This window comes from Polypterus senegalus, chromosome 1 (assembly GCF_016835505.1).
Source record: "Polypterus senegalus isolate Bchr_013 chromosome 1, ASM1683550v1, whole genome shotgun sequence".
In the NCBI taxonomy this organism is placed as follows: Eukaryota; Metazoa; Chordata; class Cladistia; order Polypteriformes; family Polypteridae; genus Polypterus; species Polypterus senegalus.
Genome location: NC_053154.1, coordinates 285,448,461 through 285,465,094, shown reverse-complemented (window position 1 = coordinate 285,465,094; position 16,634 = coordinate 285,448,461). Strand labels below are relative to the sequence as shown.

The window sequence follows — 16,634 nt, the reverse complement described above, 5'->3', positions numbered from 1 at the left end:
TCTGCTGGAGCCAATCCCAGCCAACACAGGGCTCAAGGCAGGAACAAATTCCTGGGCAGGGCGCCAGCCCACCACAGGGTACACACACACACATCAACACACCAAGCATACACTAGGGACAATTTAGGATCACCAATGCACCTAACCTGCATGTCTTTGGACTGTGGGAGGAAACCGGAGCACCCAGAGGAAAATGGGTATTGTAGTAGGGGGAAAAAGAGACATGATTACCTGATTACCTCGAAACCTGCAATGAAATGTTTGTGTTTGAGTAGAGGGGACCCACAGAGACTGCCTATGTATAGGGCCCAGAGTTCTTTGCTACACCCCTGCCAGTAACCCAAAGTCGATCGTCCAGCAATTGGTGAAAGCTTGAACTTGAGTGTCTCACAGCAAACCTGCTAAATCGGGAAAGCACAGAAGACACAGAAAAATCTTAGACAATGCTAACCTCAACTAACTAAATCTAAATTCCATCTTTTCTCTACCTGTTGAGGGCATTTTTATGTATTGTGTGTACTGCAGCATGTACAGCCTAGGTTTTAAGTCTATAAACAGCAATCTTGAAAGTTACAGTAATACCTTTATGAGCCATTCTTGTTTTTTTTAATTTCCATTAAGTACACTTCATTCATTTTTTATGTTATGATGAGTAATTTCTGTTTATTTTTATTACCACCTTCCATTTAATGCATTATAGTTATTCTATTATTCTACTTTCTACACAAATGTATTAATTGTGTTGTTCTATTTATATAATGTTTTTCCATAAAATTAAAACAAAGAATTTGTGTTTATTTAAATTTTCTCTTTTTATTTTATTGACTTAGACTTTGCACTAAAATAATGGTCATAAATTTTAACTTACAAGGGCTCAGGAAGGGCGAGTTGAGGGCCCCATGGAATTTTTTTGCCATGGGCCCCCTGAGTCCCAAAAATCGCTTCTGCTTTCCAGGAATGCGAATGGAAGATGAATTGCATAAACGCTTTCTGACTTTTGACTGGGAGGAATCCACTTGGACTTTGGACACCTTGGCATAGACACTGCAACATTCAGCGACAACCCGGGGATCCACGAGCTCTATGCCATAGAGTAACAACACAAAAACAGCTGAACTTGGGGCACTTTCGCTATGAAACATCATCAACGTGTGTTTAACAACTGTATCCGATTTAAGTGTAAAGAAACCGGCAACTGTCAGAAGGCTTACGAGAACTAGAAATGAGTTGCGCTTCATTAAGAGTAAACGAACTGCGGAAAGGCGCACACGCTGTAAACCTCTCCGGAGGGCAAAGGGCTGCAATGAGTGAGGTGTGGTGGGACACAGGAATTAACGGCGAGCGCGTGCTGTGCCACGAAAGTGGGGAGGGTGTAGCAGGGGCGCGACACAGAGGGCGCGGGTGAGGGGGGAGTTCTGTGTCTCGGTAGGAGGAGACGAGCTCTGGCGCGGAGCTCTATAATCAGCGCTGCGGAGCGGCCGGCTCGCCACTCGGCGTTCATCATGTCGGGGAGGGCGACCGCTCTGTTGCTCACCTGTGCGTTCTGTGTTGGGGTGTTGGAGGCTCTGGATTTCAGTCATCACCGCTATGAAGACATGGTGAGGGCCATGGTCAACGTGCACAACGAGTGCCCCTACATCACCCGCATGTACAGTATCGGGCACAGCGTGGAGGGGCGACACCTGTACGTACTGGAGTTCAGCGACAACCCGGGGATCCACGAGCTGAGTAAGCGGCGCGCGGCGTGTCCTGGAAGGCTGGCCGGCTGGCTCGCACGCTCACCGGCCTTCACATCTTCCTTCTTATTTCTTTTGAGATAGCGGTTATTTTCTCCTAGTGCTTACGTCTACTTGTCCTAAAATATCCCTCGAAGTTTTACTTGTTTTAACGGAGCGCTGCATAAGTTTTTGGTCTTGTTCCAGTGGCGTCGCAGTGCTAGCAAGTTGAAAAATGTAGAAGTTTTATTGCCGGTATAAAGGCAGATATGCATAAACTTCACTGGCGGTTCATTAGTTTATTGTAAATAGTTTAAAAAGTTCACCGCAACATTATTAAAGGTGACATTTTTAAACCGAATTTCTGATTTACATTTGATTTGTTAAAAATAACTAAATCACTAAAATTACAGTCATTTAATCTATATAGCGCCTTAACAAAGACGATTACAAAGAGCTTTGTACAAGCACGAAGAGGACTGATAAACCTGACAAAGCAGTTGTGCAGAATGTACTTAAACCAGTGCAAATCGGAATAAACTGGAATGTAAAGGCAAGCCGGATACGTAAAGCTATGCATACATTATGACGTTTAGTCTGGTAACAGATATTAATAACCAGTAGTATGTAATGAAACAATACACAGTACCCCAGGAAGCGCGTGTAATATTAAAATATGTAAAATAGCTCATTTCAGTTTTACTAGTAATATACATGGTTCATGTGTCACCATTAAATGTTGGTCAGCTCATTTATTATTTCAATTTAAGTGTAAAAGAGGTTTGTTTCTGTTGACCAGAATGTCAGCAGTCTGTATAATAGTTTACCTAAGTGTTTATAATCTGTAATCTTTTAGTATGCTGTGTAGGTAATAATACTTTATATAGACATTTAGCCTAGTATTTCACATTTTTTGGAACAATCAACTGGAGTTATATTTTTGCATTATACAAGCTTAAAACTTGCTGCTGGCACCCCATGCAACGTCTTCAGGTCAATTTTGATCCGGTTTTGAGTTTAATATCAGTAAAAGCATTTTACATGTTATTAGTACAGCCCATAAAAAATCCTAAATATCATATAAAGTTCTAAAGTTTTGGATTATCAGTACTACAAGTTAAGATGGTCAATCAATATAACACAGATCTGGGGAGGAAAATTGAAGTCCAGAACACCAAAAATGGTGTGTCACTTGAGCATATGACATTGTAAGGGATACATAATACAATCTCAGACCTGCTTAATTCCAAGTCTGGGTCCTGACAGCTGAACCACTCCTTTACAGGGTTTATATTTAATAATTTTTTAAATTCAACTCTGTATGCTGAATTTTAACCATATTGGCCTTTTATTATGCATCTGTTTGCTTGGGATTTTATTGCATTGCTTTATGACTGCATAATTTCGGATTTATGAAAATAGCTACTGTTTATTTTTTGTATTAAACCATTGCTTTTTTATCTTAGTATTTTAAGAATGATCTACCTGTACTTGTTTACTTTCTTTAAAAAATTTGCAATGTCAGGATCCACATGTTTTGACATTTTATTGGAAAGTGCGTAAAGCTAGTTTTTGTCAGTCATTTTCAAATTTGCTTAGACCTGAATAGGGTTGTGAGGGTCTACATGAGCCTGGCCCAGCTAGCATAGGGTGCAATGCAGGAACAAACCCTAGACAAACCCTAGGGTTGAACACACACATATTCATGCACACACCAGGGCAAATTTAGGATCATCAGTACACCTAACCTGCATGTCTTTGGACTGTGAGAGGAAATCCACATAGACTCGGGGAGAACGTGCAAAGTCCACGCAGACAGGACCAGGAACATGAACCCTGGTCTCCGTACTGCAACGCAGCAGTGGTACCACTGTACCACCATGCTGCCTGCTGCTGTATATTCCATGTAAATTACAATACCAAATAATAATAACAGTATAACATTCTGACACCCCCTCATAGGTATTTGGAACCCACCCTGACAGCAATGAGAGCAAGGCAGAAAACAACCCTGGACAGAGTAGCAGTCTATCATAGGGCCCCTTTACATACACTTAAATAGTTGCAATGTAGAATCACCCGTTATCCTTACACATGTCCTTGGGTGAAAAACCCACAAAAAGATGGGGAGAACATGCAAACTACACATAGACTGCAACCAAATCCCAGACATTGGTCCAATGAGACAACAGTGTTAATCACTGTACAATCTTTAACAATAACAACACTGTTTATATTACTTAAATGAAATTATATTCATACTTTCTCAAACATGATTAATTCAGGGTGCCAGAGCCTTTCATAGGTATAACAGGTACAAGGAAGGAATCAACTCTGGATCGAGTGCCAGTCCAAAATTGAAGTTTTTGGCATACACACTCCTACACTGAAAATCACACAGGGCTAATTTAGAATTGCCAGTTAATCTAACATGCACAGACCAGGGATGTGGGTGGAAAACTGGAACACCCAGAGAAAAACCCTTGCAGATAATGAAAGAAAATGCCTACCCCACACATACAGTGATCAGGCCAGATAATGAAACTGTGAAGCAGGATCAATGAGGTAGTAGTAATATTCATTGCACTTTCATACCTTCCTTAATTGAAAATTCTATTGTATGTAATAATTTTGAATTAGTGTGATTAGAGTTTCTTAAATGTGACCCCAACACTATGAAAGATTTTCCTGTATTGCACAATCATGTATGCACTAGTATACATTTCATTTATAATGTAAGTGAATAGCAGAAACTAAAATGCTTGTCATTACCATTAAAATAGCAGATAAAACTACACTTGTCTTTATTATAAAAAATAAACAACAGAGCATGGTAGGAACCAACACTGGTGGAATACCTGCCCATAAATGGACACATTCATGCTAGTTCATATGCACAGAAATTCAAAGAGTGAAAACTGAACTCAGGTGTCTGTTTATATAACACAACTTGCAACTGGAAGAAACAGAATCTAAGTTGTTACAAACTTTACAAAATAATGTAATGCTATTTTGCATTTATTTTATACAGAAAAATCAAACAGGAGTTACAAAACCTTGTAAAATGAGAATCAATAAAAAAGCTCACAACCAAAAAATGATTTATCATTGATGCCTGTCTGTTTGTTTGGTTTGATGAAGCAATCGGTTGCATCAAGTAAGGCAAAATACCTTCCACATTAGTTTAATTTAAACTACTGTTTTCTACTAAACAGCAAATGTTTTCCTGGAGCTGAAATTTATTCAGAACTTCCTTTTTCTAAGTTGTGGAGACTCTTACGCTAACATAACACAGCCAAGTGAGACTTGGAAGTGTAAATATTGAGCTTGAATGTCAATGTGAAAAGCAGAGGAGGAGTTGCTCAAGGGATTCAAGGTTGACACAACTGTGAACCAAATTTAAATAATAAAAAATATCCAAATCTTACATTTGTAAAAAGATTTTCATTTTTGTACAAACACAAGACAGTGTTTTTCCACACTTAATAATGTGCTCATTATTGGTATACTTTCGAGTTAACCAACAATTGTTATCATTCCATTTAAATTATTTAACTTGGTGTTAATTGGAACTGTCAGGAATGTACGGTAAGAAACCACTACAAAGCGCATACCTTTTGGGTGCTAATTTTGCAAGAAAAAACAAGTAAAAGTAAAGTTAAGTATTCAATGAATTCAGTGTATATTCTTTTTTAATGTGGATGTACAGTATGGGTACTTGCCCTGAAAATTACTTATAAAAAAAAATCAGCAGCTCAATCTTTTCTATCATATTTACAAAAATATGATGGAAATTTTCATCAAAGAATATGAAATTTGCTCATATTTGAAGTTCCTATCTTTTCTAGACACAAATAATTGTTGTTTAACCAAATCTCATAATTTTACATAAATTTGCTGAATTTGAAAAGACTGCTTGTTCCTCTAATCATGGCATTTCCTGAATCTGTGCGATCAGCATGTATGATTATATTGCAAAGCTTTTCCTTCCTATATCTTGTCCGTTTGCATTTTCTGTTAATCAGAGTAGTTGATGTGATACACATTAGTAATAAAGTGTTTTTTTTTCAACAAATGTAGTGCATAATATAAAAATCTGAGTGTTAAATAACTTAATTTTATGCACTGTGACATAGTATGTCTTACCAGTTTTCCAGGTAAAGGGGTACATTTCTATTTTTTATTTACCTATGCTTATTTATCAATAGTACACCATATGAATAAATAATCATCTTTGTTACCTAAACTACTAAATATGTCATTTGAGTTTTTACTTGTAGGGTCATATTGGACAATGTGGACAACACAAGTATATATGTAATGGGATAAATATTTTATTTCTTAATTCTTAACTATCACTATTGACTAAAGGAAAACTAAAGGTACTCAAAGGAGTTTAGTATAGGTGAGGCAAGAGTTCATGGTAATATAATAATGTTTTGTCTGGCAAGAACAAGTGAATATGATAATTGTAACATAGATGCAGTAAGCTTTTAACTCAACCACTTTCCTTTGTTTAACTCTATAGCAAATAGGTGTGAAACATCCCGTAGCAATAAAATACCTTTGAACAGAAGCTAGTAAAAGGTCTGTTCTGTGATTATGGTTTTGACACACACACACACACATATATATAGTGATAAGAAGAGACAAGAGACATGGCAAGGTTTGGGACAGCCACCCGTATAATTCAGTATCCTGGCTGCAAAAGTAAATGCTTTTTAGTTTGAGTCAAGTTTACAAGACAGAGTCCAAAACAGAACTGAATTCCAGGGAAAAGGTGTGAGGCTTTATATAAAGTCTGGGGGAAGTGATGTCGTCCTCGTGACCGGAAGTGATGTCATCTTCGGGGCTGGAAGTGATGTCATCCTCGGGGCCGGAAGTGGGGTGTCCCGAGTTGAGGCGGTGGCTCCTGGTGGGATTTCCCGGGAAAGGTCTTCAGGAAACTTAGAAAGAGCGTCAGTGCACCCCGCTACCCCCTGAGCAGATGTATTACCATTCATCTCCAAGCCTTTCAGCTGCCACACATGTGTCTGACAAGATATATATATATTATATATATATATGTATGTATGTATATGTATATGAGGAAGAACAAAGCTATTGTTTTAGTCTCACCTACTTGCTCATCTTCAAAAAACCCACACAGTAATTTCCTGATGGTTCTCAGATTTTTCTTCTTGAGTTATAAATTGAGTTACAAATCTTATTTTATGGAGAACCATTATTTAAGGAAAATTATCCTTGGGTGCTTAATAAGAATAGAACTATGCCACTATTGCTTATATTAGGAGCACATGTATTTTAAAGAACTTGTTAGTAAATCTGTTGGTAAACTGAGCCAGCCCCTTAATGATTACACCATATGACCTAATAAATATAATCATCTTGTTGTTAAACTTGTGTTACAACAGATTCCAAAATATACCTCATGGAATGCAGTGACAGATATTATGGCATAGTATATATCATTCTTTTATTAATTGCTTTATATACTGTATCTTTTTGTCTTATAGTGGAACCCGAGTTCAAGTATATCGGTAACATGCATGGAAATGAAGTTCTTGGCCGAGAGCTTCTTATTCAGCTTTCTCAATTTTTGTGTGAAGAATACAGATCTGGCAATCATAGAATTATTCAACTTATTGAAAATACTCGAATTCATATTCTGCCTTCCATGAATCCTGATGGATATGAGGTTGCAGCAAATCAGGTGAGTTTTTTATATATATTATAAAAAGGAGACAAAGAGTTGGGGCACTACCTAGGTATACCTGTACAATTAAAGGTTTTGTAGAACAAAAAAAAAAAAACACAATGTTTGCAGAGACATTTTCTTAGATGCCAGCTCAAGACAGAACTAGAAATAAGACTGCTGGTTTTAGGATTATGAGGTCATGTAGCAGGTCCAGGTGGACGGACAATGGAAATGACATCAGCGATGGAGTAGCTGTCAATCATCTGTCTGCAGAGGGAGGAGAAGAGAAGGCATTATTATTATTAATAATAATAATACAGTTTAATAGAACACAGAGCCAACCCCTAAGCCCTTAAGCTGTTTCCAATGTACAAAAGAAGTTGTTGGGATGGGCTCAGAATTCATTCTTGTTGCAGAGTAAGATGAACACAACGTAAAAAGTTTGGATTGCTTAAAAATTAACCAGTGACTTCTTATTTTAAACCTTGTATACAGTGATAACAGACTTTTAAAAATCAGGTAAATTGCTGTAACAATTAAATTTTTATGAAAAGGTTGTAGTTTGAAGATTTTAATTATTACTACAGGAGCATCACTCGAATAAAGTGAAAACTTCTGTTTTAAAGTGGCTACAAAGTGGAGAAAGGTTGAAAATGGATTATTAGAAATGTATTTTTGTAATTGTTGAGTTCAAGCAGTTGGCACTGTGGTGCAGTTGCTGCATCACAGATCCTGAGCTTTGGCTTAAAAATGTGGGGAGTTTGCACAATCTGTAAATTCCAGTTATGCTATAAGTCCCATCAATTGATAATCTTATTTTTATATAATTCTTTCAAGGTCAACACTATCATAATGCTTATGTGTATCATGCTACACACTTTTTTTAGGAAAAATATTTTGACTACTTAGATCCCTGAAAGACTTTTGATGTACATCACACAGTGTTGTGTTAGGTATTTAACATTTAGGTTTTTAGTTTTAGACATTTTGAATAAAAGATAATTCCACCAGTTAATACTTAACATTTTTTTTAAATTTTTCAATTGATTGGTAACCTAGGGAAAAAATGAGTCTATATGTAGTCCTTGAAGCTTTAGCGGTCAAGCCAAGTTAAGTCAATTTATTTTTGTATAGTACTCTTTGGATACATTCACACTACATTTTCATTTAAAAATGCAGATATTAGTGTCTTTTTTGCCTTTTGTTCTCACTACTCAGGTGTTTTTAACCACCTAAAACCAAGATGTTTGAAAATGCTCTCTATATGAAAACTATGGCCCCATGTTGCATTGTGAAGGGGAGAAAACATAAACTTTCGAAAACACAGATTCTAACTGTACTGTAATCTTTTTGTGTTTATTGTGTAATTACCTGATTGGATTCTGCTGCTTAAAATGTTTATTTCCTGATTGATTACCCTTCATGAACCACAAACATATTCCAATATATCAGACAGAAAATAGTTGCTTTCCATGTGCTTTTTGTGTTGCTTACTGAATGTATCTACATATTGTTTTATACAGTTTGAATGGGCATACTTGTGTAAAAAGCAAATTATATTCTACCAGTCAGGATAAGTTTGCAATAAATCCTGTGGATGGAAGAGCTACCATTGTCTGAAAGATTTTCCCGCCAGTGTTGCATTTCTAGTGTAGGCAAACATCTATGTCATATGCATTTTCAGCCATTTAAGTGTGGATGTAGGTACTTTTTTAAACAATGTGAAAACACTAGTGTGAACAGAGATTGTTTTCTTTTAAAAACATGGTTTTTAAATGAAAACATAGTAGTGTGGACTTAGTTTTACTGAGTGCAAACTGTAACAAGTTCACAACTAGAACACATTTACAAATTTTAGCAATTACAAAAGGCACACATATAAAACTCAGTTTAGTTTGAACAGTTAGTAAACAAAGCAACATTAAACTGATAAACACAAGAAGAATTGTAATATTTCCATTCATATTATTGTTGAAATACTGACATTTGACAAAGTAGGACGGAAAGAAAAAACAGATAGCAGCATCCTTTGAGAAAATAAATGTTTGGAGAATCCAAGGTCAGTTATAACAGACAAAGACAGAGTCGAACACACTCACAGCTCTGGAAACCCTCTTTCTTTGTGCATCTTGATGCCTTTTTTCATCAGACATTTTAGCCTATGTGTCCCTCTTTCTTTGTGTTTCTTGTAAAGATGTCAAGATCTGTTCATCCTTGTATTCTAAGGCTCTGAGTATCCCATGGATAGGAAAACAACTTGCCAGTTGCCACATTGCCTGGAGTTGAAAAATCAAGAGCAGAACACACTGACCCAGCATTAGAAAAGACTAAAATACGTCCAATAAATAGAAAATGAAACCAGATATGACAGCGAGTATGTGGATATGGCACATCAGAGACACCAGGTGCTAGCAAAATAGGCTAAATTTCAATTGTGACTATATGCTCACAAGAAACCAATGTCAAAAGCCCATATCTTCTTTTATAATCAATTGTCAGCACTAGGTCCCTGCTTTCTCTGTATTATTTCATCCAGGTTTCATCTTTGTTCTCCTCACCAGGTGCCAACTGCCTAGAGTATGGCCCATATGCTTTGGAGAAACATAAATCACATATAATACATCGAAGGGTGCTGGCACTGTGAAGCTTGTAAACTAGATAATGATTTACCCATTTCATTGGGTATTTTACAAAAGCATTTTAATTCAATTTCCGAGTGAATAATGTTTATTTGGGCAGCACTTTAGACAAGAATTAAGGAGTAATATAATTCATAATTTAATGCAATTCTTTAAAACAAAAAAGTAAAGTAATCCAAGTCAGCTTAGATCCATGTCGGTGTTGTTTGTTTAATGTATTTTATTTCAGATACACACTTGCATATACAGTACTGTATCTTCACTTCTCCTTGTGTTATGAAATAATTGTATAATTTTGTTTATTAGAGTGATTGTTTCTGGGTTGTTTGTTGAAAAGTGTTCTATCATCACATCCAAAACACAAATTAGATAAAGTGAAAGTGTTTATGTGCACTTTTGCAAATTTAAGGTCTTTATTTGTAAATTGAAATTCATCTACCCCTCTCTCCCTGTCATTCTTGCTGTGCCTTTCCCAATATATTTCTTGTGTCCTAGCTTGAACACAAGCAAGAGACCTACAAAAACCTTTATGGTCGTTGGTTTCAGCTAAGATATTATACAGTTAAAGGCCTAATGTTACCCCCTGCTGGGTATAGTTGCAAAATCTGTGGATCCTGCCCTAGCAGCAATCAAATCTCTAGAGGCCAAGTGGTTGTGATTATCTATGCTTCCACTTTGGCATGGGCAGAGAAACATCCCTCTTTGTAAGACCTAACCTTATAATAACCAAGTGTTGAGTTACAGGCAACACAGACCAGATCTAGCAAAATCCATGACTGGATAAACTATGAAATTGAGATTAGGTAAGAGGAGGCTGCAGGTGAGTTAAGGGTGCTGTGGTAGGCAAAATGTGAGGTTCAGAATAGGTATCTATAGTTGCATGATTGCTAATTTGAATAACCTCAAGAGAAAACATAAATGGTGTTCCCTTTTTTAGGCATTGTTTTAAAAGTAATGCAACAATACAGTGTAGTCAAGCCAAAGTCCATATACATTAATGAAGAGGAATGTGAATGTGCATAGAAAGGAAGGGATTTAAAGGCTAGCCTATACTGTAAAACTACAGAAGAGAAAAAAAAGAAGTAAAACAGGGTTAGATCCAGTTGAGTGTTCCCGCTGTCAAACCTGGAAATGCTTCCTGTGCCACATCACGTCCTCTTGGAAGCACTTCTGGGTCATATGGAAAGCGGGGAGTTCCTCCCCTTGACAGCGCCTTGTATCTGCACCCAGAGACTCTCACAGGGTTGCACTTCCAGACTCTAACTGCCACCTGCCGTATGGGGGATGGAACAGCTTATATCCTCTGGTTTCTGTTGGTTCAACCATTATATTACTCCAGCTGGGCATGAAGTCGTTTCCTCGTCCAGTGGGCCAATTAATTTGTCATTCTGTTCTGGCCTTTCATCCAGGTAAAAAACTATCCTTCTACCTAGCCAGGAATCCTGTTCTCCTTCTCCATCTACAAAGGCAATGCTCAAAAACATAACCTTTACAGCTCCTTAGTGTTATGTTTACACCCAGAAAAAGAGAAAGTTGAACTTTTTTCAACAAAAAAAAAATCTTATGTTTAGCAGAAATACCAAAATGTTGACATAAATACAGTAGGAAAGTTATGGCTAGTGTCCACTGCTATATTAATGTAGATTTTGTCCACGTCTTTTGAGAGATATGTTTTGAAACAGTCATTAATGCACAGCTCATTGTCATAATCAGGTAGATGCATATTTCGTTGTGCATTTTTCTTACTGTGTATTTTTTCTGTTGCTTGAGCATGAAAAGGTAAAATGTTAGTGCCTGATCTGCATGATGGACATGGTCATTGTGTTACTTCAGGCTACCACAGCAAATGGCTTAGTGTTCCACATTTCCCCTGACACAAATGACATTTGCTGCACTGTGAGTAGTGCTTAGGTGGCTAATATCTTTATTGTCCTTCTATTTGAGCACAATCATTTTACCATTTTGCCAAAGTTAAACTTCACACGGCCAAATTCACCAGGCATGTCTTGGCAGTTCGGTCATATAGTGATGTAAGTATCAGTTTCACTATCTGTTAATTAATATCTGATAACCAATTCACATTGTCATCACAACTGCTTGATTCAACTAATGGTTGATGTACAGTTAGTTTTCTCTTACATGCTATTTTGTCTTTTGGTTGAAGGCTCCACTTCAGTCATTAATATTAATGAGTTACTACTGAAAGGCAAATTCATAGAAATATTAATATTATTAGATTTTTTGCAGCCTATTGCTATTTTTGTTCACTATATGTCTCAAGTGCTGTTCATGATTATCACAAAACAGAGTAGATCAAGAGAAACTAGGGATCAACTACATTTGCACAGAATTATGGGCCCAAGAGACTGTCTTGGTTAATGCCAAGGAGATTAAAACAAAACTCGACCAACATAAAATCTAATTTCTTGTTTCATTTTGTGATATAACATGCTTTACATTTAAAGGTATTCACAAACTCTTCAAAAGCAGTAAGATAATGAATAAAAGGTACAGACAGTTTGACATCCGTGGCAGAGTGACAGGCACTGAGCAGGCTCCTGTCAATCATGGAGAATCCACTGCATCCACTAAACAGTATCATCTCCAGACAGAGGAGTAGCTTCAGCGACAGACTGTTGTCACTGGCCAGCTCCACTGACAGACTGAGGAGATTGTTCCTCCCCCACACTATGTGACTCTCCAATTCCACCCCCTTGGGATTAATAAAGTATCTATCTATCTATCTATCTATCTATCTATCTATCTATCTATCTATCTATCTATCTATCTATCTATCTATCTATAAATCAATATGTAAAGCCAGCAAAAAACTTAATTTTCATGATAGTCATCTTTTTTTAATCCACTGATTAAATTATTCTCCACAGTAAGTGACAGAGATGGTAAGAGTAGCATTTTTCCAGCACACATTAGTCAGCACACTCTTTTGAATGCTGCTTTTCAGAAATTGGGATACAAAGCAGCAGGTCATGGGGGATGCAGGAAACAGGATAAATCAAAATGAGTGTGAAATGGTAGAGGATAAAATAGAAGTACTTCACATGTCTTGAGGAGTGACCTTAGCTGGAGAAAGAAAGAACGAAGGAGAAAATTTTTTTAAATTTTAATTTGAACTTTATTAATAATCAACAAATCATTTATATTATTAAGTAAAAAATAAAGTAAAAACTCACCCGAAAAAGAAACCACTATCTAATTTATATTTCAAGTAAAAAAAATCAACTTATGTATAAATTGTCTCATGAACACACCATCTTTCCACAAAAGAATTTATATCTGTAGTTATTTTGTGGAAGTTATATTCTAAATACACTTTCACAAGTCCATGAAATATTTTTATCATGTCACATTGCCTATTTGATTTGACTTTCTCTTTTCTTGACTTATAAACAGCTACCTTGGCCTGTCCAATGTGGAAATTCCCAATTTGACATCCCTACTGATTATTCTTATATCTGGTAACACCATAAATAAATACACAATCATTAAAAGGCAAGAACATTTTAGATAGATAGATCATTCAGAAACAGAGTTAAGTTTATGAACATTTAAAAGAGGTCTTAGTCTACTACAGAAAAGAAAATGATGGAAGATGGTCTCTCTCTCTCTCTCTCTACCGAAAGGACATTTGACTTTGACTGAAGGATCAATTAATGAGACATAGGAATTAACTGCAATGATGCTGTGCAGCACACACCATTTTTGTTCAATGGTGGCCTGTCTGAGTTCTACTAAGCTGGCCCTGGTGTCTGTGCCCCATTCAAGTGTGCTTCTCCAAGGTGTCTGTATCTATTAGATGGTGGACCTCTTACAGACTGTGTGACTATAAGGTCCAGAACTGGGTTCTCTAGAGATCAAAAGATACTGGCAGAGCTACAGTCCACATGAAGCTCAAGGAGATTCAACACTCTTAGCAAACTGCTGTAGATAGACAAAAGGTCAGAAAGTGACAGCTGTCTGTTGTCCATTAAAAAAGTGCTTTGTCAATATGTAAGTGTCCCACTTGTCGTAACAAGATACAGGCAAGTGGCCTCAAGAATGGGTCTGTCGGATAATGGAAAAGATTTTGCAAAGCTTGTAGCCGGAAAGCATTTCTTTGGCTGCAAATATCAACAAGTCCATGTCCTCCTTCATTAACAGGTAAATAGAGCACACACTACCTGAGTCAGTGCCTTCATTACAATGAAAATCATTAGCTCTCTCTGAATGCTAAATAAAAGTTCAAAAGGAGTTCAATACACATCAACTTATGACATATAGCTGAAGCTACTAAGTTATTAATGCTCAGATCTCTTCCTCAGTATGAGAGCTGTGGTAAAAGACATTGCCAACCTTTCAAGCAACTTTTCACTTTGTTCAGCGTTCTTCCCAGTTCTCTTCTTCAAAAGCCTAAGGTAAATGCCTAGATATTTCAGGTTTGTTTTTATCCATTGGAGTCCTGGAGGCAATTTAGATGGTAACTCTGTCCATTTCCCCATCAATACTACTGAACTCTTGTTCCAATTTACCCTTGCTGATGACAGCGTCTGAAAATTTTCCAAAACAGAAACCATCTGTTTGGTTTTCAGTGAGCACCATGGTGTCATCTGCATATGCCTCTGTCCGAACATGCACACAGGAACAGGTAATTCCCCCACTTCTCTTCTTAATTTCTTTAACAAGGGGTCAATAGCCAGGGAAAGCAACATCCCAGACAAAGAACAGCCCTGTCTAATCTCCCGACCGACTCTATAATGGAGCACTTATACCACCATTGATCTTTAGAACACTTAGAATGTTGCTATCAATCATTTTTGTCAATGAAAGAAAGAAAGAGAATAGGGTGTAATAAGGAACCTGCATTACAGTGATTGGGACAACCCCAATTTCATATTTTTAAAAACACCTCCAAGCTTGTTGATATCTTGATGGGCCCAGAAAGGAAATGATGCTTTTATCAGCTTGACAGGTCTCATTATAAAATACTGAAATACGGGAATGTATACTCTAATTAGATTTCAGGTGTCTATCAAACCATGTTCTAGGATCAAAAGACCAAAGCTGAGGATGTTGATTTCAGTTTTAAATTAGTGAAGGAGAGAACAGAGAGAGAGAAGCTAGCCTTACTAGGTTTAATACAGAGCCAGGAGGGTCGGTTAGAGGGAAGGACAATCCAATTTTAGATTGGACAGAGGATGTTCACCCAATGGTAACATTTAAAATTAAGTAAGAACACCCTGGTGTCCAATCTGTCCCAAATTAAAGCCTAACAGAGGGTCTTTTTGCATTACAGAGAAAACAGCAGAGAAAAGAACTAACATCACATCAGTATATGGCAAAGTGGGGGATGGGGAGCATGGTAATAACACAATTAAAACAGGCAATAATGTTCATTTTATTAATGGAAAAAAATAGGAAGGGAACACCAAAAGGAAACAGAATTAACTTTGCTGTTCTGAGAACAGAAATAGGGAAGATCAGTTTTGATTAAAAATATTTATTCTTTACAAGATCAAATAAAATACATTTTCTTAATAAGACTTAAGTAACTATGTTGCATCATCATGTTTAAAAATATAACTTCAAGTGCTTCAAACATGTAGTATCTGTTAAGGTTCCTCTGCGTCTGTTGTCAGAGATTCACGGGCTAACATTAGCTTCATAATTTGTTTCCTATGCTTAATGTTTGTAAGACTACACCATTGGGGGTTATTATGAAACCATTAGGGCTTTCTGTTAATTACTTTGCATTTAAAGGTGTTTATTTTGGGTTGTTCACAAATAAGCTAAAGTAGAAATAAAAAACATACAGGACATGTTAATAATGTGAAACATTACTTAATCAAAGATTTTATTGTTCTAGTATTAAATGGTTGAAGTCAAGGAAAAATACAGCATATACGCTTATTCTATTTAAAAAAAATTACAGTAGCAAAAACCTGCCAAACTAAGTGAAGTCTAATCCCCCTCTCTCTTATTCCCAAGGAGCATTTTTCATTATACTATTAGTCATCAATCCAGAGCATATGAAGCTGATTAAGATTTAAGTGTGGTATTTAATTTATGGAAAGGATGTCAAAATATATTACTGCAAAATATGTTTATTATTATTCAGAATATAAAATTACATTATACAATTTCTGTCTGAAGCAACTTAAAACATTTGCATTTGTGCAGAAGACAACCTGATATCCACTTCCTGTTCATGACAGTGCAAAGTAATGGAAAGTTCCACACTTAAGTGATTTAATGATGCCAAATCCATATGTGGTACATTTTAGGGAAGTTTATTGAAATAGGATACCATAAAGATACCTGTATCAAAAAAGGGAGAACATGCATACTCCACAAATAGTGAACCTTGCCATAAATTGGACTTGAGTGTAATTGCTATTATTTGATTATATTTTGTATACTTTTTAATTATATTTTCAAAGATCATCTTAGGATAGTCAATAAATTGTCATTGTCTTGGGTTCAGTTACCCTGTGATTGCTAGTGGAACACAAAATAGAAAACTATGGATAATGGAAATTTGTAAATGATAGTGTCTATAATCAGGCTTCATTTCAGTTTTATGGA

General features: G+C 36.5%; 1 protein-coding gene across 2 annotated transcripts in view; it reads left to right on the top strand.

Moving 5' to 3' along the window:
* Nucleotides 1–1,476: 1,476 nt before the first annotated feature.
* Nucleotides 1,477–16,634, top strand: part of cpn1 (carboxypeptidase N, polypeptide 1) — a 50,695-nt gene continuing 35,537 nt past the window's right edge. For both annotated transcript variants that reach the window (XM_039776123.1, XM_039776114.1), the window contains exons 1-2: nucleotides 1,477–1,728; nucleotides 7,232–7,428. In XM_039776123.1, coding sequence (XP_039632057.1) covers nucleotides 1,503–1,728; nucleotides 7,232–7,428 — 423 coding nt within the window. In that variant the 5' untranslated portion in view covers nucleotides 1,477–1,502. The remainder of the gene's footprint in view (nucleotides 1,729–7,231; nucleotides 7,429–16,634) is intronic.